Below are 25,971 nucleotides of genomic sequence, written 5' to 3'. Positions count from 1 at the left end.
ACTGTTAAATCCAAAAACTGGTAAAGTATTTATATATCTCTCCAGATGTTGTTTCAAATCGATGAGTTGATTTTTCTGAATTCGCAAAAATTGTGTTGACATATCTGCTTCTTCCGAATCTTCAATGCATTCGTCTTCGTACTCGAATTTGTTACTTGAAAATTTTTTACCACGTTCGTTTAGCTGATCAAAGATCTTCTTCAATCTTTCATTGACAGCTACTTCAATATCTTGAAATTTTGTTCTCATCTCCAGCTTACTTTTCTCAGCCAACAGCTCGAGTTTGCTTACAAAATCAATAATCAAGTTCTGTGGATCCTTGTTGTACAAAAAGATGGGTTCATCAATCAGAATTGATGATATAGAGACTGAAATGGGGACATGTTTTCCAATCCAGGTAGTAGTCTGCGTCTCTTTTAGTTCCTCTGTAGGAACACAAATCGATTCAAAATCGAAAATTGCTAGGTTATTAAAAAGTTTGTTATCTTCAGAAACTGGAAGATTGAATCCTTCTAGCTTTTCAAACAAGGTTTCGCGAAGCTCATAGACATTCTTTGGGTAAATATGTTTCACTCGGTCCTTGCATCTCAAGATGTTTGTTAAAATTGTCGGATTTATTAAAAAAAGTGTCACAACTAGGACACCGGAATCACTTGAAGAAAGAATCAATATCATTGTATGAATGATATGATTGTTAAATCTCAGTAGCTTAACTGTTTCATCGAATCTTCCGATACTTCGTCGAGCTAGTTCTCCTACATTTTCTCCATCTTGGATATCGAAATCGTATCTAAAAATGTTTCTTTGCACAATTTCCTCGACAACAGGTAAGTCTTCTACAGAAACTCCGCGAAAACTTTTAGGATCACAACCAGATTTTGATATGAAATCTGTAAAGTATCTAGAAGTGTGAGAGTCGAGATCATTCTGTCCGTTCATGTACATGGCCAATGCGCGGAAAAGACACAAATGATCTTTGTAAGGTTCCTTGTCTTTGTTAGATAAAAGACAATTCACTTGCGTATGTCGTAATAAAGGTTCGGGTAAGACAGAGTCCGGACATCCCATGGGGATGTTTTTCAGCAAAGCAGCGAAAATTGTGACGTTAGTAATTAACTTGAATCTCCAGTTTGTGTTTTGACGTTCTTGGGTACATTGCTCCACAATATCAAATTTTTCTACTTTTCCTTGGATTGTTATCAAATCCGCTTTCGTACAAAGTAAGTGGGATTTTTCAAACAGAGTATTGTTTTCATGAGCGTAGAAATAACGATATTCACCAGTCTCAATGTTTCGAAGAATAAAACCCAGAGCAATGTTGATTTTGGCTGCAGAATCGAGCTTGTTGATGACTTCTTCAAGTTTCTCGTTAATGATTTTAGTATCTAAGTTGGACATTTGGAAGTTAAATACCTTATGTCTCCCATTTTCCATCTCCGTATCCACCAGAAAATGTTGACAAGCACTAAGTTACTCCTTTGGTTTTTCACCATCTTCCCCTTCTTCCTCCACAATCTTGTTCAAGTCGGCCACCGTATCACTGGGTTTCCGTTGTTTTGCTCCATGTTCCTTTCTCCGATGTTGTTGGAGAGAGTAGTAACTTGGGAACTCTTGTTCACAAGAAGGACAAACCGTCGACTGCTTCGAATTTGGTTGAGCATGCTTCTTAGCCATATGATAGCTCATTTCTTGTTGATTATAAATAAAATACTTACAATCAGGGCAAGAAATAACTCCTTTAGAACAATTTTTCCGGTGTCGAGCTGTGTTTTGACGAGTATACATATTTCCACACTTTACTTTCTCGTTTCGGTTAAGGGCAGGCATTATCTAAAAAAATTGGGACTTTTGAAATGTTCCAAATTTAAAAACTTAAAGTACCAATTGAAGGAAAACACTTACTTTTTTCTTTTCGTGAATTAACGAAATGTAAAATTTGAAGTAAAATTCAATTGACTGTTTCTGATTGGCAAACAAAATGAATGATTTAACCCAATGAAATAAGTGTATTTATACTATCAATGACGCCTACGCAATAATCTTTTTACGGTAATGACGTCATTCTTTGAATAGAAGTGACGTCACCGCCTAAGCAATTTTCCTTTTATGGTAATGACGTCATTCTATATTTAGAAGTGACGCCACCACCCACACAACGTTCCTTTTATGATAATGACGTTATTCTAGAAATAGAAATGACGTCAACACCCACGCAATTTTCCTTTTATGGTAATGACGTCATTCCTTTGAAAGTTCTAGAATTTTCCAGAAAAATTTTCAACCAATCAGAACTAAGCAGTTCCTAGACATAACTTTGGATCCAAAATATTCATTTTTGAAGATTGTCAATCAAAAAACATTTGAACTTCCTCGAATTACTCTACAAGAAAAAAGAAAATATTCCGTGTGATTTCCTTATTGATGAAATAGATGTAGATTCTTACTTTTTTCACAATTTTTTGGACGTTTATGTTGTCCAAAATAGAGTTCTCCGACTAAGTAAAAGTCTCTTTAGAGAAACTTACTCAATCAAAAAGTTTACTTTTGATTCACATATTGCGTATCAAAGCTATAAACTTACAGCTGAGTTACACTGTAGAAATTTTATTTATTTTGGAAAATTTGAAGTTAATAAAAAAAATCGTACGATAATATTTCAAAGACTCTTTTTATTCGATATCCAACTCCCAAATTTGTTAAAACTCCCCAGCAAAATTCTTTATTCCTCCATTTCTTAAGGACTTTCAAAGTTCAAAATCTTGCATGATCAGGTTTGATATCAGATTTCCAGAGATTTGCTTTGAAAAATTCATCAACTGTGAGTTATCATCTCAAATCTACATCAAAATTAAAGAACTTGAATATCTGCTAAAAAATCAGCATTTTCTCATCAATTATATACAATAAATTCAGTTAACTTGCAGAGATGCTACTTTTATTAATTTTTCTTCTTTTGTTACTTATATCGGCAATATTTTTTATTTTTACAGCAAACAACTTTTGGTCATTTATTTTTGCGATTGCTTTTGTGTATATTTTTACTTATTTGGAAGACTTAAGTCCTTAAAAGGTTCCTCTGATTGGATACGACAACTTGAACAAAAATGAACCTTTTTGTGATTGGAAACGACAATGTGTAAAATGGAGCTTTGTTTCCAATTGGACACGAGTTTTCTATAAGAATTCCATAAAAGGAAACTAAAATCTGATTGGACCCAACTACAATCCAAATAAGGAAAATTCATTCTGATTGGTTAAACCCACACATTCCAGTTGAAGGTACCCCTCTCTCCTAACTAAAAATCATTTTATTTTCAACTTAACTACCGTCAACTACCTCCTCTCTCAGCTCTAAATACAATAGTTTCAACATAACTACCGGCAACTTTCTCCCTCTCTCAACTCTTTCTTATTTTTAATCATTTACTCAACTTATTGCTCAAAATGATCTTCTCAGTACAAAACAACAACCTTATGTTCTCGGTGGAATTTTCGGCTGATTTAGTACAAATCCAAGTGCGAGAAACAGTTTGTGGAGTTTTTCTGGCTTGAATGGACATCCCAATCCAAGTCTGGCATATGGTGGAAGTGATGCAAGTACGCATCATATAACACAAGTACCTCCTACAGTGAATCAACTTGGAACCATGCAAATGATGGCGGAAGTGTCTGAGCATGTGGGAATGAACTACCCCGAGATTCCTGACTCAAGATTTGTAGCTCAACCAGTCGACGACTTCCTTTTTCCTTGGGAGGAGGCAGGATCAGCCGAAAACCCCATCGCAATAGATGAAGATGAGGGTTTCTCAGAAACAATGACACCTCCAGTTCCACAACAACCACCAGCAATGGAACCTCGTCCAGCTCTGCGTTCTATAGAGAACCTCCAGAACTCTTCTGTTGCTCGACAGTACTTTGATTAAATGTTTTTGTAAATAAAGGTTGTTTGGTTTTGACTTCGTTTCCTGTAATTAATTTCTTCAATTTCATTTTAATTATGAGAATAGATGAGAGCTTCGAGGTAAGCCATTGAAAAACAATTAGAACTTAGTTAAGTGCTCCGAACTCGCACACATGTTAAAAAATATGATTAATTTTTGTACAAAAATTCGGAAAAACACTAGAAAAACTGTACACAAGTAAAAAGTTACCTCATCGATGAACACATTTTTAGCCTTGTGTAGAAAAATTGAAACACTTTTCGCATTTTATCGAAAAAAGTAAAACACTTTTCGCATTTTGTCGAAAAAATTGAAACACTTTTCGCATTTTATCAAAAAAGGTAAAACATTTTTCACATCTTGTTAAAAAAAGTAAAACATTTTTTGCATCTTCTCAAAAAAGTTGAAACATTTTTCGCATTATGTCAAAAAAAAAATGAAACACTTTTTACAACTTGTTAAAAAAATTGAAATGTTTTTTGCAACTTTTTGAAAATCAAAAGAAATATTACATCTTTCTTACATGTTTGAAAGTTTGTTTTGCAAATGTTTTTTGACAACAGTGATTTTTGTTTCGGTAAAAAATGGTAACTTTGTAAACATATGAGAGAAAATAGATGGAATATCAGAAGTTTTTTATTGAAAAATTGACATGATCACTATTTACAAATCCATAACCATCAATAAAACAGTCAATTATTTTTAACAAATCATGTTCAAATTTTGAGTTTTGTACTTTACGAATTCTGTCTAAAAATGCTGAGCCAAGAATTTGCGTAGATGCAAGTTTTTGATTAGAACTTAGATAATGTTTTTTGAACTTTTTGCGAACAAGTCGTTTCCTTGATACGCTTGGTGTTTTTTCTGCTCCTTTCCATCGTAAATTATGCTGCACTCCACAACTAAGCTGATTGAAGACTTCCCCACTTGATGTGACAAAACTCGAAAAGAATCTGTGCTTGTACAAGTGTAAAGACAATCAATTTCTTGATATATGTTTTGATATTTGTCTAATCTCTGAAGAATTTGGCTAAGGGAAGTTCCAATTAAAATTATATGAAATTAGCAATTTCCCAAGGAACAGAAAGAATCGTGAATAGAGACGCAATAATCTTGGGTTACTATGTGTTTTTCGTAAAAATTGTTGGAAACAGAAATAAACAATGATTTACTATTATAATCTGAATAAAAGCTGGGAAGAGCTTGACACATAGCAGCTGCCATTGGGAAAATTGATTTTTGCAGAAAATGGTTGAGTGATATAGTAGTAGTAACGCCTACGCAGCTTCCATATAGGGAAATCCTTCCATATTTGGTACTACTTCTATATATGGAAATGGCGATGACTCATACTGCTTACTTCCATTTTCATTTAAACTCAAAGTCATTTCTCTCATTTCTCCTCATTTGATCAGTTTGTTCTTCAAAATGTACTCGAGAAAAGTTGATAGTTCCAACTATATTGAATTTTCAAAAAATCAAAAAAAAATTGGGAGATTTGTTTGGTTCCAAAAATCCTACAAGGGAAAAATATGCTTGGAACCGTGCTTTCAACTATTAAAAATAAATGATTTGGGACAATTTGAAAAGTCTCAACATGTCTATCTTAGTGAAAAAGAAGGCGAAGCAATATCCGCAATACAGAATACTATTATTCACGATGCTGAAAATTTTGGACTCGTACCTATATATGAAGCCAAATCTGGCAGAGAATCAACTATGGATCAGGAGCTCGACATCTGTAATAGAGTATATGAAATAGCAACGTACAACATGAGGAGGGTGTGTGTCACAATCAAGAAGTACAACGTGAGCAAGCCACCCTACATTCAGATTCGACTCTTCACTGCAAAGGAAAATGAAGACTTGAAGCAAGTTGCATATGTCAACTATACTTTGAATGAATTCAAAGAACTGTCCCAAATATTGAGAGACTTTATGTTTGTTGATAATTGTAAACCTCAGTAAAGCTTTGTGATGTTTTGCATGTTTGGTAATTGAGATATTATTGGTTCAAAACTGTTTTTTCTCACTAAAGTGTATATTTAGAGCTATAATATCTGAGGAGAAGTCAGACAAAACATACAATTTTATCGAAATTGACATAAAACACTAACCAATTATGAAATGATTTTCCAGTATTTATTTATGAAATTACAGATAAATTTATTTAATAACTGTTTTCATCAAAATTTATCTAAATTTTGCCTCAATTTAAGAAAATTACAAACAAGAATGTATAATGAAAACATTATCATTATTTTTTTGGATTTTTTGAATTTCATTGGTTGTTTTCAATTTTTTTCTGCCTTAGTTTGAGGTTTTTATTGGCTATATGAATTTCCTTGAAACTAATTAGACTCTAAATAATTAAAAAATATTTACGGTGACTGTTTTTTCAAAATAGTTTAAAAATGATAAAACAAACGACGTTTTTAAGTTTCTTCATATATTTCAGTAAGAAAAATGTTTCCATCAAAAGCGTTTTCAATGTCTGAATTGAACATTTATCAGATTTTAAAATTGAACTACTACAAAAAACTACAAGAGTGGTGGACAGATGAAGTTGATGGAGATTGTATTAGTTTTATTTGTTTAGAAACACAGAAAGTTCAAAAGTTTTGTTACAAAGATGGAGAGGAGATTATCTGTCAGATTTATCAACAATGTTTTTATTTAGAAGAGTTAACTCAGATTGGGTGGTCGATCAGTAAAAAACAAAGCAATGGAAGAGCCTATGAAACAGAAATTGGAGATAAGGAACATCAATTCGGTTACTGTTTTGAATTTGATACAAATACAAAATCCAGATTTGTCAGAATTTCTTTTGATCGTTTATTCAAATTTAATAGACTTCCGGTTGTTTATACTACAATATACCAAAAAGAAAACGATAAAAACGTATATTTTGGTAATTTTTTTTCACTGGTTAGAAATAGAACAAATCGGAAAAAATTTTGTCGAAATTTCAAAATTTGAATTGAATATCAAAAAAACAATATAAACTTGACAAGAAATCTCATTTATCAAACTTAGTTATGTTGGAAAAATTCAATAAAATTTATTGATTAAGAAGTTTCATAATCATAGTCTGGTTCTGATCTACAATGTTTTTCAAAATCTGTGATTACTTCATTCTGATTGGTTATTAACACAAATAATGTCTGTGAAAGTATCCTCAAAATCTACAAATTTTAAAGAAATTGTTGAAAAATTCATGAGAAGAAGAGCTCAACTCTGATTGGTTGACATTAAATTTCTTGAAAATTTCATGACTTTTGAAGCTCAATTCTGATAGGTTGACTTGAACTTGTTGAAAATTACATGACTATTGAAGCTCAATTCTGGTTGGTTGATATCAGAAAAGATAAAGTATCCTTGTAATTAATGCTCGATTCTGATTGGTTGATGCTTTTAAAAATTCCATGGTTAGATTGGATGATTTTTATTTCAGCTAGGCTAAATAGCATATCCATTCTGATTTTTTTTCTCGTTAAAAACAATTGGTTAATAAGTTTGCTGTTTTTTTTCTTACTTTTATTCATTTTTTGAGGCTATTCAACTCACCTTATCTAAAAATTTGGTACATTTTAAATCTCCCATTTAATTTTTCATTACTATTGAGATGCCTTCACTCAAAAGAAACGAAAGAGTTGCATGTCTTGAATGTGGCAGGGATTACACTCACAAAGATGCATCAAGACATCGTAGAACATGTGGTGTTTTGAAGTGTTCTAACTGTAATTTTTATACTTATAGCAGCGAGGAACTCGCTAATCATTTCAAGAAGAAGCATTCTCAGCATAATATTAAATTATGTGCTCAGCAGACTCCAAACACACTTCAGGAAAAGAAAAAAATTTTAAGATTTTTTTGAAAAACTTAGAAATTACTATGACTATTAGTTTTTACTGAATCTGAAAAGTCTTAGCAATTGTAACAAATCTAGTCAGTAATTATACAGTGTTTTCATTATATTACCTGAAATTTCACTTATTTTTTTATTCAAAGGTTTTGATTGATGTTAAAGACAGCAAAAAATCGAGTTCAAATCGTCGTGAAGCTTTCCATGGAACTCGATCCGAAAACTTTTAATCAACAGTAAAAACTCCCTTGGTTGCAAGCTTGCGGAGATTTGTTGTGATAAATTTGTAGTAAAGTGCATAACGTATGCTAATGAGTATTTAAGTATTCGCCTAAAAATTGTAAAACTTGGATATTTAAAAAACATCAACTAATTGATGAAGCAGAAACAGTTTTTGTTGATAAAGTGATAACTGAAGCAATAGTAGATGAAGCAGAAACTGAGAAAATGCTAAAATGAGATGGAAACTCAATTTAATCCTTAAGTGATTTGAGATACTTTTACTAAAATTTAGCTTATAAAGTATATCTTGAGAAAAAATCCGACATAAAAATTCTCAAAGTCTTATATTTATCCGTAATTCATTAGAAAAAATTGTTATCATTTAATATATTTGTTACTTTATATAAAAAATCAAATGTTTTGAAGATAATTTTTGAAAAGCAAACCCAATTCGACATCTTTTGAAAGAAGATACATAAAGCATAAATTGAAAACTTGCTTTCAAGATCTACTTTTCCTTGCTACACAATACTACATAGAAGATACAACACTAATACAAAACATTACTATATTTTTACTACATAGAGTTTTTTTCTTAATAAAAATCGGAAAATTACACAATTAATCCAGTTTGCAACTTGCTTTGCTTTGCTAAATCAATTTTTGAGACTCGCTCTTTCAGAAGTTTTTATATTGTAGATGTTAGGAACTAGGTTCTCTTGCGTATTTCCGGAGATTTTCAGATTATAACTAATAGAGCTGCTCCTAATTTGTTCTTAGATCGTAAAAATACACCTTTATATTCTCATTGTGTACATATATTTTTCAATGCTTTAACTAGCACCAATTCTTTTTCACTTGGATATTTTTGAGAAAATTTCCGTCATAAATTAAGAAAAAAAGCGAGTTAATAACTATTTTGCAAGAAAAGTGATAGTTAAAGATTCCAAAATGTGCATTTTTGCTTAAATAGTTTACAATAGCAACTAAACAAGGGAACCTCGAGGAAGATATTAACATTTTTTATTGTAATAATCATACGGTATCAGTTCTAATTTCATCTCTGCTAGCAAATTGTTCGTTCAATTGATACTATTTTCCTCCTAAACTCTCCAGTTTTGACTAAATTTTCTAGTAAAGTGTGTTCAATAGCGAAAACATCTTTTAAGCAGAATGCAAGAATAACTTTAGAACATGGAAAAACTCTACGGAAAATCTTGAAAGTTATGTTGCAGAAGCAACAGAGAGATAATCATCAGTTATGAAGAAGATTTTGTTGAATTTGAGCCAATATCGAATAAATTTTTAAAAAACATTTATCCCATTTTAAACAACTTTAGCAATAAACTGTTCATTTTTTATCAATAATCAGAAATTTCTAATTTTTAACCTGAAAAATTTCTCACAAGTTGTAATTTTTGTACAAATTTGGGTAATTCAATTAGAAAAAAATGAGGAGGAGTTGAATCATGGAGTTTGATTTAGAAATTTCATAGGATCTAACCCTTAATGTTCATTTGAATTGAGGTTCCTAAAATTAATCCCTGAACTGGACAAAAAAACAGTTAAAAACCAAAGTAAAGGTTCGAAATGGAAAATTTCATGTAAATTTGATTAACTTTTATTTTACCTTCTCGAAAATTACGACTAATTTCACTGTTTTCCGGAAGTTTCAATATTGATTCTGCTACTATGAACCTTCTTTTCAGTGTTTAGAGCATTGTATAACCAAATATTTAGCTCAAATTAAGGTAAACTTCATCGTATTTCAATATTTTGAGAAAAAATTAATGAAAAAGTCATTTTTTTATTCAAAATTTTGTATCATTGTCTCTACATAATGCCAATTAACATACAGTCTTAGCTTGTTTTTAAAATCTATACGTAAAAGTATGTTTAAAATTAGATCAAAAGCAACAATACATTAGCCAAAATTATGAGATTTCTGCAATTTTTTCCAAATACTTGAACTTTTTGCAATTTTTCCCAAATACTTGAAATTTTTGCAATTTTTTCCAAATACTTGAAATTTTTGCAATTTTTTTTCTCAGAAAAATTGAATTTTTTCAAAGTTTCATTAGGTTTCAGCATTGTTTCAGTTAGATAGAAAGTAAGATTATTTAATAAATTAGGTCAAATAATAGCTAACATTATCGTGTTTTGAATTTTTTCGAAAAAATTTTTTTGATAAAAATTCCAAGTTTTGCACAAAAACTCTTACCATTGACTTACCATGCACCAAAAAACTAAATACATAACCTTTATTCTACACGTAATTAACAATTAACTGTTCCCAATTAAATAACGCGCGCCAAAAACTTTGCGAAAAAAATAAACAAAAACCAAAAAATTTTCGTTTTTCTTACCATTATCTTACCATCACACAAACCATAAAACATTACCATCGGTATTCCCTATCTTAATACATTGTAGACTCTATACCCAATCTTAATACACAGCTTGAAGACCGGATGCTCTATTCCCTATCTTAATACATGTGGGTCTTCAGGGTCCCCCCCCCCCCCCACTTCAGCTCCAACATCTACTACTTGCTTGTGGTGGCTTCGAAATACAACTGATGATGAGAAATTATTGTGAATCCAGAAAAATTGAAGTGATGTGGAGAAAGGTGATTGTAGGTAGTCAATTTCACAATTTGGAGCAGGACTGCGTGCGAAACGAAAGGTTGACGTTTCTTGAGAGAAGTGTCAAGTAAAAAACGACACGTATTTAGAGTTTGACATCGAATGGGCCATTGTTCTGTTTCAATGGATTAATTTTTTTCGCTGTCAACTGAATACTTTTTGTCTAGAAAAAGTTGAGACCGCGGCAAGCAAAACCAGTAAATTTGACTTTCCAAAGTCGGAATGTCATCATCTACTTTTTGCTGCTCGTAAGACTTACTCAGTTAAACCTTTTACAAATTTATTTATGCACTTTAATAATTTCAATTTTTGTTATGAAGTAGTTAGTTGTTTTCGCAGTCACTGTAATATTAAATTGGTTATTTTGAAGATGGGCTCACACTGGAGCCACTCATAGCAAAAAAAGAGTGTGATGTTTCTTAGTGTGATCTAGCTTGACTCGCGAGGCTGGCTGGCTATAGAGCATACTCAATACGTCCTAGGTGGGTTAGGCCAGTTGTCGGAGCACACTTGAGAGTAGTTTATTTACTAAAGGGTTCAATTTACTATAACCTTTTATTTTTAAAATATCTGGTCTTTTTGTCGCTTACATTTTATAATAGTGTCCATTTGTTTAAAATAGCTTACCTGTGATAAGTGTGAATGTGGGGCTGACTAAAGTTGGTTGTGTTCTTGATTAATTTCATAAGCATATACTATCCATTGGTTTCAAAAGCTGATATTATATAGTTTGATTTGGTTTGAGGATAGTGGAACTTTACTGCACAGTTTGGTAGAGCATTGATAATGCCGTGGTTTTACAAAAACTGCGTTGAATGCTTAATCTTGATTCCAACCAGGTTAACGGAAAGTTCAAAAACTGAGAAATTAAAATTGCGAAATTGGAAACTTAATTATTTACCACATATACTCATGCAAATTTGTGAAGACTTTTGAACAGTTTATAAAAAAGTGGGCGAGTTGAGGGGCAAGTCAGACAAAAATAGAAAAAATCACATATAAAAAGGTATGCGTATCTGTAAATTTTTGCTCAATTGTATATCTTATTGCTTGATATTACATTACAGTGATTTTTTCAATTGAAAATTTCAGTTTTCTGCTCGATTAAAAAGTTTATTGATTAGCATTGAAGTTATAGCACTATTTCAACGCCATTTAAGGGATTGACAAAAATGGTTTGTTTTTAATTTGATTTTTCTAATTTAGAAACTAACGAGTTTTTCAGGTAATCAAAAAGAAAATCGATAAAAAAAATTCGATATAAAATGGTGAGCAAGTTGTATAGAATTAATTAATTTGTAAGGTAAACAAATGATACCTACGATGGTTCTGTTAAGAAAACCATAAGTAAAGTTTAGCTAGTTTTCGAATGTTGTTTTTCCTTTTTTAGAGATAGCCAAAGAATTTCAAGTGCCGTGATGGTGTGAAATGAGTTTTTAGGGGGGCTAAAAATTAATGGTTAGAGTGCTCGAATAGGTTATAAATCAAGTAAACTCTAATACTGGTTTTTCTACAGGTTTGATGAGTTCATGAGGGATAATCATGGTTCCTCTTTCGCCGATGGGTTCGTTAAGTGGTCAGAACATATAGTTTTGTCACACGGGATTGTAATTGCGGAAAGTGTCATGCAACTTAGTGTTAAGACAATAAATAAAACTTAAGAATTAGGATGGTGTGCATTTTGAATTTAAAAACATGAAGCGATGATGTTGGTTACGGGATAGTGAATGTTGCGTAGAGGGTTTTTGAATGAAACGGTAATGATCGTGGGTAGGTTTCAGTTTGGTTTTCAACATTAGCTCATGCAACAAATTTAATACCGTTCTTTTGGTGTAGAAAATTTAAGATTAGTCAAGAATTATCAAAATATTACTTATAGGAGTCTCCAATTTTAGTGTGTGGTCAAGGACGTGATTTAGTAGTTTTTAGTGATTTAGTGGAAGTAATACAATGGAAATCAAAGATGTAAACTGTCTTGATGAAAATATTTTCTGTTGGTTAGTGTTTAACTTAGGGATCAGTGCTGTGTGATGAGTCTTACATGTACCTTTGAACGTTATGATCACAAAAAACGAAGAGCAATTGGTCTGTTTTTCGTGCAACGCGTCTATGTAGTTTTTGTGATTGATTGATTTTAGCGAAGTCATTGCAAAAAAAAATATGCAAGTAAATTGACGAATGATGGTTGCATGTACATTTTCATCGTCGGGTTCCTTTGTACGAATATTAAGGGTTTCAGTAAAGAGATGACGGGAGCGGAGAGGGTAGAAGGTCATTGATGGAAGCGAAGGAGGAAGAGTGATGAAACACAGAGGGGTCAGAAAAAAATCGACCGGGGGTTCTAAGCTGCCGACTCATTGTTGGCTAAAACCATTGCTGTTTTGAGAAGGAAAGTTAACAGTTAGAGGCTGTTGTCCGCTCTTATAGATCATAGGTATTTGCTGTTCGTATAGATCAGAGGTCTTTGATTTGGTAGTTTACATCTGATATGAGCAATGTGGCGCCCTCTATTTGTATCCTGTTCATAATTAAAAGGTAATCCTAAGGAAGAGATGTCCTGTAATTTGAAGGTGTAAATATTTGTGAAAAATTTGGATTTCGTAAATTTTATACTTGTATTGATGTGGTTATTGTGTGTTGTGTTTTTTGGCTCGTCGTAAATATTGGGTTTTGCAATCAATTTTAAAGTCGTATCTATTGAGATACCTTTTGCATTTTTTTTTGCAGTAGAAAAAAGACCAAAAAACCCTGCGAAGTTTATTCGAGTTATGCTTGCCTGTCGGTTAACTTGAGTGTGGACTCCTTTAAGAAGTGAGATTATAAATCCTAAGAAGTTCAAAATTGCATTTAGGCTAGTTGATCTTTCTAGCATGTAAAAAGGCCATCCTAGAAAGTAAAGAAAGCTCATTCTTTTTTCATAAGAAACCTAAAGATATTTTTGGCATGATATCTTGAAGTCTATAATTTTCTCCATTAGGATATATATATAATCTGTGATTTTATTTTAAAAAAACTGTTGCCTTGCGTATAAAAGTGTGAGAAACCTGCAGTTTAAGCTAGTTTTTGGTAAATTTTGGTCTTTTGATTGACGTTGGGTTCTATTAGTCATGTTAACTTTTTTTTTCAATTCGCTTCGTTTTTTTTTGGTGCGAGAAGAGTATTTAAAGACCATATCTAAAAGAAAGCTTTGGAATTAAAAAAAGGACATAAACTAGATAAGTTTGACAATCAATTTTCTCGAAAATTAATTAGAAAAATATCAAAAACAAATATGATTTTTTTTATTCTGATTTTTTTTAACCAAGAAGGCGCTAGTATAACAAGTTCTACATGAGTTACACTGAGTAAAAAGTAATTTTTTCTCACCACAATAAGCATGTTGCAAGACAGTTTGCTCGCTTAAGTGGCTCGCATTTGCCAACAAAAGTTCAAAATGATATTTATCTACCTTAAAAAAAGCAATTTTGAAAATGTTTGCTAAATTTTCTCTAGTACAAAAAAATCTTCCTTCTTTTTTGTTTTATTTACTTCAGTCTTCACTTTCAAGGTAAAGAAGGTGGCTTTGTTAACCTCTGGATTTCTTGTTCTGGACTAAATTTTATTGCAGAATTTAATGATTCAGGCATAAATAGATTTTGAACAAGTTTTATTCGAAATAGTACTACTACAACTTTTGGTTCTTTCCTATAGATTTAACAAAGTTTTTCTCCGTATAAATGCGCTCGCTTGTGGATTAAAACAGCCAGTTGTCTCATCTGCTAATGTCTTAGAAGCCAAGTTGATCAATGAGGTTATCTTGCAACATCTTGTAAGAATATTGCAAGATTCTCTTAAAGAGGATGCATCTTTTCAAAAGATCTTGCAAGATTCTTGCAAGATCTTGCATAACAACCTGCTTTAAATACAGCGTAAACTCAAGCTAAATCTTTCAAATGTGATTTTTTGTGGAAAAAAAACTTTACACAGAAGACAACCTGTAGCAATTTTGTTGGAAGGAAGCAATAACAGTAACAGGTAGAATTATTTGAATACTCGAACAAATCAACAAAAAAAGAAAAATAAAAATTTAATGGCATATAATGATAATCATACTTTTTATCGGAGTTTTATGAACACGACATACACAATATCTCAATTCACTCTATTCGTCAAAATTTCGACAAAAACAACAAAAAACTGAGATTTAATCGCTAATGTTGCTAGATGAAACTTTTCAATAAAATCAAAAAAACTTGTTTTGAAAATCTTAATCTGAAATGCATAAATTATAACGACATTCTGAAACTAGTTAATTGTGAAAATTGAAAAGTGAGCATATATATGAAAATTTCAAATTTTGTTGAGCCTAAATTTTTCATCCGAACTTGAACGCAGAATTCTGTGACCGTAGTCAAATTGGATCTCCATAATTTATTTCTAGCGCTCAAATTAAGGTTTTGAGAAAAAACGTCGTAGTTGGTTATCTTGCAGAACCTCGCAAGATCTTGTAAGATAACCTCCATCCTACAAGATCATGCGAGATAACCTCTATCTTGCAAAATGTCTGAAAAAATGCAATCTTGCAAATTTTTGAAAAAGTCGCTCGATTAACACCAATTCTGCCGAAAATGGGTAATGAAGGTAGCTTAACCTGGAACAGGAAACAAATGGCTTCTAGATTAAACTAACGTTTAAACTTCAGATAATTTTTAGAGGGGAAACTCAAAATGTCTACTAGTTGCATGTTTGTAGATTTTTCCAATGCTTTTTACACAAAATTTTCTTTTTTAATCTAATAAATTTCTCAAATATATGCACTGAGGTGTCGTTTTTTTTATTCACTTAAATACAATGAAAAGGGAACGTCGCAAGAATGAGTAGATGGCTCAACTTTCTTCATGAAATATAAAAAAGACCTAATTGAAGAGTTAAATATCTTATAGTTTTTTTTGCTGATTTGTTTTTGATCGATCATTAGCTCAGGTATCACAGAAACTATGTTTTTTCAGATAAAAGTTGTTTGATTGAATTTAATATTATTTTAATGCAAATTTCATTGTAAATAGCTTTTCAAATGTTTTTAGATTAAACGTAGTTGCAGTAATTTTTTAAAAAATTTTACCGCTAGATCGATTCTTACAAACTCAAAATATTATCATTCGCCATGTAGACATGTATTCAACATGGTGAATGTCAATACTTGTAGTTTGTTAGAATCGATCTATCAGAAAAAATTTACGGTAATTACTGCAACTACGTTTGCTCTAAAACTTTTAAAAAGCTATTTACGATAAAATTTTCCTTGAAAAAACATTAATTTAAATCAAACAACTTTTATCTGAAGAAAAAATTTGTTTCTGTAGTAACTAGGGTAATGTTCGATCAAAAACAAATTTATCATAAATCTATCTCACCTTCTCTAATAAAAAAAAAGTATGGTTTAAACAGCACATTCAACACAGATATCAATAGTCTCAAAAAACCATGGCCAACACCGTAAAATCAACTACAGTTAGTTCTCTGCAAAATCTAAATACTTTATTATGATCTTTTGTATTGACGCAGTTTGAAATCAATTTCGTTGTGATAATATTTATAAATAAAGAGAAAATTTACATCTTCAAAACAATTACGGAAAAACTAAACCGAAGTATAAGCTAACCAAAAATCCGCGGAGTATACAAGCCAGCCGAAACTTTAGGTCACATCAAGGAATATTGCATGATTTTCGTAACAGTTACATAACTATTACATAACTGATATATAACACTTACGTGTCTTCGACTGGTTATGATTAGGGCAACCATAACTGCTATTACTGCTATTTAGTCAATTTTGTCAATTTCACCACGTAACTGCTATAAATGCTATTTCTGCTATTTATAAGGTAAATTTTTTGTCTTTCTCAGGAATTGTCTAGCTAATACCTACATTTGTGGGAAATGAAAGTTCACATGTGGTGCTTTTCAGATATTTCTGAGAAAACGTGTGCCAGTAAGCAACGTATTTGACCATGTACGATTGCGACATGCCTCGTGCGAAGCTTACACCAGTTTACATTATTCAACTTTATGTGTTATTCGAATTTAAATTCTTGGTTAACTCGATTTAAGGTTTAAGGTCAATTGTGAAGTCAATTTAGGGCGATTTTAAGGTCAATTCGATAGCGCTATAACTGACGTTGTAAAGTCAATTTTGTGTTTGCCCTAGTTATGATACTTCGGCTGGTTTGTTACTTCGGCTGGTTTGTATACCACCATCGATATTTACATTATTCTAAGAAAACTTACTTTAAATAAAAACGTATACCTGTCCAATTTTAAGCCACGTGTCGCTCAGATAATGTAAATGTTTAAAATCAAACCAATTGTATTGGGCCTGTAATCTTTTTCAAAAATAATTGACATCGAATCACAGCTGAAAAGAAATTAGGCTAGACATCATCTGACATTTATTGGATCTTGTTAGCTTTTCCCCCCATGGTACCTTGTAACGAATCCCCCCTATAAAGAAAGAATTGAACAGTTAAGCATATACGAATTAATACTTTGCAACGAACCCCCCCCCCCCCCCCCCCATTGCAATTGGTGGGAAAATTGTTCACAAGATCCCATTTATTTAATTGATTTTAACTGATTTTGCATGAGACCAGCAACCTAGCTCAAAACTCCTTTCAATTGAGTGATTTGAACAGCAGAAACAATAGAAAACTTCGTTATGCTCTGTGAAAAATATGTGAAATAGTTGGTGGTTTGAGGTCTGCCATATTCTTTGGCTGTTACATGAGAGCAAAACATTTATCGACATGAAGAGACTTTTCCGAAAACGCATGTCAGCAACGGTCTGCCATAAACGAGCTCAACAGCTTGAATGCTCGAGCTTTTAATAATGGAGTTTTAAAGGATCTACTTAAGATCTGCTTCAAGAAAGGGGGGGGGGGAATTGTTAAATAGATCAAACTGGTCGATTTTTCGACTAATCAGAAAGCAGCAAAATTAGAATTCTCAATAGAAAGCTCAGTGCTATTTTACTGTAATTATTTATAGGGGTGGAGATTCTTAAGTATGTACCATAGGGGGGGGGGGGGGGGGGAATTGTTGAGTAGATCTGTTTTAAAAAAAACACAGTTATTCTAGTTTGCGTTTTTGATGTTAAAAGCAGCAACAGATCATGAAATTTTTAAATGGACAGATTCTTCACAATTTTGCTGACTTTTTTTGCAAATTTGCAACCGTTTTGCTGACCGTTTTGTTTACTTTTGGCATTATTTTCAGTCTTCAAAACTACTAGCTAGCACCAATGTCGCCTTCAGAAAAAACGAAGACTATGAAATCATGAGAAGGTTGGTTTAAAAACACGGTAGAAAATGTCACTCACTGCGGAATATTACTCATTACGATAAAATTTGGACGACAAAATAATGTGAATTATATTATTTATGGAAATTGTAAATTATAAATTTATGGAAATTTCATTTGTTTAACAGCGGAAATTTTGGAACAACAATAACCATCAAGCTAATGCGGCATGGTAGCTTTAACTATATTTTGATTTGATCTACAAATAAGAGAAATGAGCCGCAAAAGTCTGGGCTTTTAGAAACATAAATTGTTTCTCATTCGCAAACAACCAAATCGAAACGAGAAATGAACGATTCAATAATTCATATGAGTGGGCAAACATAGTGGGCAAACCGTTTTCAGCTATGAGAATTTTTTCTGAAAATTATAGAACATTGATGTCAGCGCTCCGATACGTCATGATTATTGGCTTAACGTCATGATTATTGGCATAAATAGTAATCCTAGCCTGATCTGTTAGCTTGAATTGCTAAAAGCCGTCCAGTTCATAAAAAGGCGGCAGAAATTTTGTGCTTCTTTGATAGAAATTTCGACTCTTTGAATTAACACTTTCAATTGATAGTTGTCCAGCTCAAATATAATAATGCCTTTGAGGTCAAATTGACTTGGTAATTTCACGAGGGCTCGAACAATTCTAAGGTGTCAAGGTTGAAATTTTCAAAACAGAGGCGAAGCTGCACTTCGCACCACTAGCGATACAACAATGAATGACTATGATTAGAATTAAATGAAAAGAAACGTAACAAGGTTGAAAAAAATCATTGTTAACAAAAAAAATACAAAAAATTGCACCAAGAGCATAACATATCCCAACATATTTGCTCGTCTTCGCTCATGATAAAAGGTTTCTGTTAAATCCTTCCAGTAGCCCCAATGTTGATTTGATTTCAAATCGAATTTTATACGAATCATCACTGAGAATAATTTCAACCAACCTTAGTATTCATCATTCATATTTCCTAATATACAGATGCTGCGTTGTCGAGACCAATCCAGGGCTCCTTATTAGTTTTGAAACCTTGATGAACTTATATGACAAAAGTCAAGAAAATCTCAAGGTTCTGACGATAAATGGTAAAAGCATAGCAAAAAAACACAAAGACACAACAACTGTGATAAATCAGTTAAACAATACAGCAATAGTTGGCATAACTGAAACGTGGCTCACATTCAAAAATGTTGCAAAAGTCTAGACACTTAACAAACATTTTGAAAGTTTCAGGTAAGATAGAAGCTCGAAAAATTAAAAAAAACGAGAGGCGGTATAATTATCTTTTAAAAATGAAACAAAGAGATGATCTTAACAAACTCGGACAAGGTACATTTGAAGAGCTATGGATAGAGACCCATTTCAACAAACGACAAAACTTACTATGCCTGCTATACAATCCAAACAGACGCTAAAAGATATTTTTCTGGAGGAATTAGCACAAAGTCTAGATAACCCAATTGTGGAACATAAACCAGTAACATTAATGGGACACTTTAACATCAATTACCTCAACACAAATGAACGGAATCACCTCGATTCATTTATTTTCCCTGATGGATTAAGGTCGGTTAACAAAAATGAGCCCTCGCATCCTTGCAGGAATCTTACTTTGATTGATTATATTATCACCGACTTAAATGTGAAAAGCTCAGATGTAGTTAGCTTGAATTTTGATAAAGACCATTTTGCTACCGTGTCTTTTGCTGGAAACAAGAAACTCTAAATGTAAGCAAAAAATTGAAATGTTGGATAAAATAAAATACTGTAGAAAAGACTTTGAAAAGTCTTTAAAATACGTCAATTAAAATCCTATTGATCACCAGCACTCCAATCAAGACAAGTGGATACACTTCGAGAAATTAATGAGTTTGATGGTTCAAAAACATGCTCCACTCAGTTCATTTTTTCGCAAATCAAAAAAATTAGATCTTAAGCCTAAGGAAAAGCATGAAGAACACATACGTTCGAAACGGAAGAAATCGGACGCTTTTCAGACCTATAAAAGAAACAATGATCAACACAATTTCAAAACATTTAAAGATGCCCAGAAGGAGTTTAGGAAGTACCATAACAATTGTGCCCACTTTCATTCGAAACAATTGGTAGGCGATTTCAAATACCTGTAAAGAAAAATGGGGTTTTGTTAATAAACTAGATGATCCAATTATACATCTGTCACTAATCCATGAACTAAAAATTTCTTTTGACCATTTTTAACCGATGATAAAAAAGGGTAAATCTGCTAAACTATAAATTTTCTACTATATTTAAAGGTGAATAAAATAAACACATATCACCTGAAATCAACAATAAAAACCAACATATCTTTTTCATAGCAACAATAAAAACCATCATATCTTTTTAATTTCTATCCGACAGATAAAAAGAAGGCTTAGATGCCGTCAAAAAATTGCACCCGAGAAAATCATCAGGCAATTCAAAAATACCCACTTGGATTTAACTGATGGGAAAACGGAACTTTACAAACCCCTAACAAAAATTATAAATGAAAGCATTGGCTCCTGCATCTTTCCAGATAAGTTCAAACAAGCCACTGTGACGCCAACTTTTGAAAAAGGTGACATTTAAGATCCAACTAATTACTGGCCAATATCTTTAACACCTGGTTCGCAAAAAAAATGAATGAAATACTAGCCATTCAAATTCACGATTATTCAGATTCTAACTCCATTCTAAATGATAAAACAATTTGGCTTTTAAAGCATTTTTGTCCAGCTGATGCACTTTTAATGCAAAACTAAAAAAATTGCGTGCAGACATAGAGGAGAAAAATTTCGTAACAACTCTTTTTATAAACCTTTCAAAAGCGTTTGACATGACTCCATCAGCCACAATTTGTTACTTCAAAAACTGAAAACCATAGACTTCAATAATGACTCTTTTTCTATGACTTTATCATTCCTTACTAATCGAACACAAAGAGTTGAAATCAACAACATTAGTTCTGATTGGCTGTGGGTCAAACAAGGCGTTCCATAAGGAAATTTACTTGAGTCGCTTTTTGTTTTTATTATGCGTCAATGATATTAGCGATTGCTGCTCCAAAGCTTGCAAAATGATATAATATGCAGATGACACTGATATTTATGAATCTAATGAGAAATTGAACGAAGCCAAGATGCTAGTGGGAAAAAAATTCTTTTTATATGATTTTTTGCAATCCACATATGTATCTCTTAATACCGATAAAAGGAAACTAATAATTTTCTGCAAATGAATTGAGATCGAAATTAGGGGATCAATAAGTGGTTGTAAATGAAGCTAAACTCGAAGAAAAGGATGTTATTAAATATCTCGGTGTCAAGTTTTATAGTATGCTAAAGTTCAACCGAGAGGTTAAAAAGGTTCTACGAAAAATGGCAATCGCAAAAAAAGAGTACATACAATCGCGGATATTTTACCCTTAACACTTAAGTTATCGCTACTGAAAAACTTAGTGTTATCACATCTAAACTGCCCGGCGGTTCTAATGACACCTTTGTCTGAGAATTTGCTTGGAATTTTGGAAAAACAACTATTTGGAGTCTCCGGGCATGTCGGCAATCGAATACGACAAAATCAACTACATTGATTCTCGCCAATAAGGTATAGAATAGAAAAAACTTGTCTTATTTATTTCTGTAAACATCAAAACAACCGACTCGCAGCATTTCAAAATCAGAAATTGCTAGATGCAAAATTTTTGAAAACCAAAGAACAAGTTTGTTTTTCATCAAACCAATACCGAAATCTCAAATAAGAACCCCGTATTATCTCTGGGACGTTTTAAAAACTCACTAATGAGTTTTATCTTAAATTATTTCAAGTGTCTCCTTATTTACGCAAACTTGCGAAAGCTGTAAGGGTTTTAGGATAAATGAAAAAATATTTCTGTTGTATTACATGTTTTTACATTATAATTTACATGCTATTATGACGTGCACTATTGTACAATTATATGTAGGCGATGATGCCGGGCAGCCAATTTTGTTTCGGATTCTGACTGTACCAACGAAAGTGTTTCTCTCTCAAAACCATTAAAAATTTTACAAGTAGCTTTCGGAATGCTCGTGAACTAATCCGACAAAAAACATAAGGAAGATATTTCAAAAACGCACAACAACTTTAATTTACAAAAAACAAGTCCAACCGATTTTAGACCACGGCTTTGCCGTCTCAACTCCGAGGTTTTGCCGTATCAAGCAGTTTCGTTACCTCTACGCCAGATGCTCCGGATATTTGGTTGTATGTGAAGTTATTAGACAGAGGCGAATTATTTATCAAAAAAAAATTGTCAAAAAAGCGGTCTCAAACAGTTGTGTGACTTCTACGCTAGATGAACCGGATATTAGATTGAATTTGAAATTATAATTACAAAGTGGTAACAAATCCTAAAATATTTTAGCAGAAACCTGTCATGCCGAAAAAAGTTAAAAAAAAAATGCTAAACCAATAAAAAAATTAATGTCCTTTTTCCCCTCAGAGCACAGGCACGCACTTTTTTGTTTTTTGATCCCCTAACGACGCAATAAGAGACGCAAACTTATTAATCCGATAAAAAAGACAAAAATGAAAACGAGGATAAAACAAATTTCGACGATTCCGCAGGATTTGTGAAATGCTAAAACCTCTATAGCAATTACAATGAAAGTTTTTTGCCGCAAAGAAAACGATTCTTGGACCTGGCAACTAAGCCGACGAAATATAAGCAGATAAATAATCGGCCGATTTTCGACCGGATTATTTACCGTCTAGAAAGACAACTATCAGTTTTCAATGCAGTTTCTTCTAACGTGTATATTGAACGATGTGAAATCGGAAACAGCAGTGCTGGTTTAAATGATTGGGACAAAACATGTAAAACCTGTCACAGTAAGTTGGTTAGAATTTAGTCAAAGAGCGACGAGAAAAAAAGATGTAGAAATCACCAAAAAATATATGAATTAATTCATTTTACCGACTTCACAAACCAAATTTCATTCTAACACAGAAACGAAGATGCACTTTGCAGCAAACACAATTGCTTAAACAACATAAACAGCTCTAAGTAAAAAATCCAGTGGAATTAATAGATAGTTTTAAAGTAAAAATTCAGAAGAAAACTTGTTTGTTTGTTTTTAGGCCTAATTTAACCATTTCTGTAGCAAAAAGACAGCACACTTGGCTATCAGACAACAAGAAATTTCGTGCATACTTTCAAATAATTAATTTTTAAAATTTGTTCTGCTAATTAAGTAGCTCAACTAATTTTAAATCTTTTCACTGCAAAGTTGACATTTTCGTATATTTAAATACCCAGCAAAAACAAATTTGGTTGATTTGGTTCAAATTTTTGATGCATTCGAAGCGTTGAAATAACTTCGTATAATTCTCAATATTAAAAAACGTTGATCAAGCCAGTATAAGGTTATAATTTCTTAAAATTTAAGAAAACATATATACACACTCCTCTCGGAGTTTTTTTCTCGGGTTTGCTCTGTTTTTCTTTTTTTTCCAGATTAAAACTGTGGTCAGAATGTTTGCATTGCTTGTTCAATTTTCTTCAAATTTTCAGTGAGTACATATGATTTCTAAACTTTAGTCCGTTTATTCATAAAAATTTTTTTTCGTTTCCGAGTTCCCTCTAAGTTTATTGACTATTCTCGTCTTTTGTTTGATTTTTGATTGTTATGACCACTCTCGAAGAAAAGAAAAAACCATGGAATATTGTCCGTTTTTTAAATTTCTCATCAATTTTGATTACTTTAAGACTCACAGAGAGCCCCGAGGGGTATTATTTAAAAACCTTACTGATCCTGAACTAAATTAATTTTTTAGAACAGCTGTTTTAGAATCAAGATACTATAGTTTTTTTAAAATTGATTAGCTGAAGTAAATTTTTGAAAGTTTTCTTAATTTTTTAAATTTTTTTTTTCAATTCAGTTTGGTCAGAACATCCTACGCTTCTTGAGAAGTAATCCTAGGTGCTTTTTATAGTCTTTTTCTAATTTGAAAACTATTGTTATCTGAAAATTTTTGATAGGTTTTTGGCCTGGTAGTATTTGAGTTGTGCTGGTATTTGAGTTGCGTCTGGTTTTCGTCGGTATACAATGTCAATAAGCGCCAGTATTTCCCACAAAAAATCTTATCTTTAGGCTGACAATCAAGCATGCTACGCGTATTAGCCCGATTGATTGTCTGCTGATTCTCAGCTACCCATATTGATTTTGAACCAAAACTTCAAGTTCACATTTTAGTTTAGGTTTTTGAATAATCAATTCTGGTTGACAAAAATTAAAAATCCAGATTTTGGTCTTTACATTTTCAAACTCATGGAAGCAATATTACTCCCTAAGGAATCATTGAGTGTAACTCCAATTCTTGTACAAAGTTACATCTGCAACTGCGATAACTCGAGCGAGAAACTTTCAATAATTCAGGAGCTTTAAAAAACAAAAACATCAACTTTTGCACGTATTATTTAGCGCTTTAATTGTCTCAAATTGGCCAAAATGTAATCTTCAAACCCCTTAACTTTACGGAAAAATAATCACATTTAAAATATCTTTCCAAACTTAAGCTCAGGACAAAATACTTTTTGAATGATATAAAAGGGTCGTCAAAAATGGCTAGTTAAAAAGTCGAAATTTGTTTGGAGATAAACCACCCTAGCACAAATATTCCCTTTCTTTTGTTACGAAATTGGGAAAAATATGCGTTTGAAAAGTCTCGCGAAGTATATCGAAATAGAAAACTTTGAAAGAGGATTTCGATTACTATATTGTTATATGGAACAAAAACCTTTTTGTTCTGACTTTCGAAGAAAACTAAAAATTTCTGCTCGGTATGGTTTTTTATTCAGTCAATTTATTCCGATTGAAAAAATAGTTTTCAACAATTTTTTCCACCTCTAATTGAAGATATCGACCTTTTGAGTTCAAATAAAAAAAATCTACCTCCTATCATTTTTTCTTAAGTTCTGGGGGTTTGAAAATTGCCAAATTGGTCATGTTCTGGACTAAATTATGCGCGCTATAACGAATGCATTCATAATGCTGAGAGCGTAACGCTAATTATTTATTTGTGGCGAATTAACCCGCTCAAACAATTTTTCCAAAAAGAATTGAGTCTAGCTAATTGGTATTTCGTACGACTCAAAATTTCAGACTCTGATACTGTCCAAAATTGATAGGTTTTCAAAATTTTCCTTTCACAAAAACAATTCGTTATGAAATAAGGGGCAGTCGAAACAGTCAGGGCTTTGCCCTGATATACGAGCAGTTTTGTTTGGTTCTACTGTTAAATTACAAAAGCATCAACTCGGTTTGTTTATTATTAAGCAAACATCAAAGCCAACGGTATTATAAGGCTAATGTAGCCTGCTGATTTGAAAATGCCACCAAAAGTAGCGCTCTCATTAGCGACTTGTTGTAAACATGTTGTATCGCATTATTGTTCCGACTTCTGAAGAAAACGGAATGTCGTTTTTTATTCAGTCAATTTTCACCGATCGAAATAACAATTTTCAACAAAAATTGTTTATACACAATTGATGAAGATATCAACTTCCTGAGTTCAAATGTAGAAAGAAAATTCATCTGTAATTACTTTTTTGTAAAGTTCTGGGGGTTTGAAAATTGTCAAATTGGCCGTGTTCTGGACTAAACTATGCGCGCTTTTAAGAGTTTATTCATAATGCTGAGAGCATAACGAGTTTATTCATAATGCTGAGAGAATTATTTATGCGTGGCCGATTTTCCCGCTCGACAAAATTGTTCTAAATTAAATTGAGGCTAGCTAATTGGTCGTATTATTTTCGCGCGACTCATAATTTTAAACTTTGATATTCTCAAAAATGTATAGGTTTTCAATATTTTGTTTTCCCAAAAACTATTTGTTATGATTTAGGGGTTAGTCGGAACATTCAGGGCTTTGCCCTGATATACGAGCAGTGTTATTGCACTACGCTCCGCTCATTTAAATGCTC

The 25,971-nt window shown here is 32.3% G+C and overlaps 2 protein-coding genes across 3 annotated transcripts in view; one reads left to right on the top strand and one right to left on the bottom strand.

Annotated features, from left to right (window-relative positions):
- The window catches only part of LOC134843862 (uncharacterized), a 146,584-nt gene extending 128,350 nt beyond the window's left edge, over positions 1 to 18,234 (bottom strand). For both annotated transcript variants that reach the window (XM_063860173.1, XM_063860174.1), the window contains exon 1: positions 18,030 to 18,234. In XM_063860173.1, the coding sequence (XP_063716243.1) occupies positions 18,030 to 18,046 (17 nt within the window). In that variant the 5' untranslated portion in view covers positions 18,047 to 18,234. The remainder of the gene's footprint in view (positions 1 to 18,029) is intronic.
- The window catches only part of LOC134843863 (diphosphoinositol polyphosphate phosphohydrolase 1-like), a 296,926-nt gene that overhangs the window by 63,956 nt on the left and 206,999 nt on the right, over positions 1 to 25,971 (top strand). The window lies entirely within an intron of this gene.

This window comes from Symsagittifera roscoffensis, chromosome 4 (assembly GCF_963678635.1).
Source record: "Symsagittifera roscoffensis chromosome 4, txSymRosc1.1, whole genome shotgun sequence".
NCBI classification, from domain to species: domain Eukaryota; kingdom Metazoa; phylum Xenacoelomorpha; order Acoela; family Convolutidae; genus Symsagittifera; species Symsagittifera roscoffensis.
Note: the sequence above shows the minus strand (reverse complement) of the source record. Positions and strands in the feature narration are given on the sequence as shown.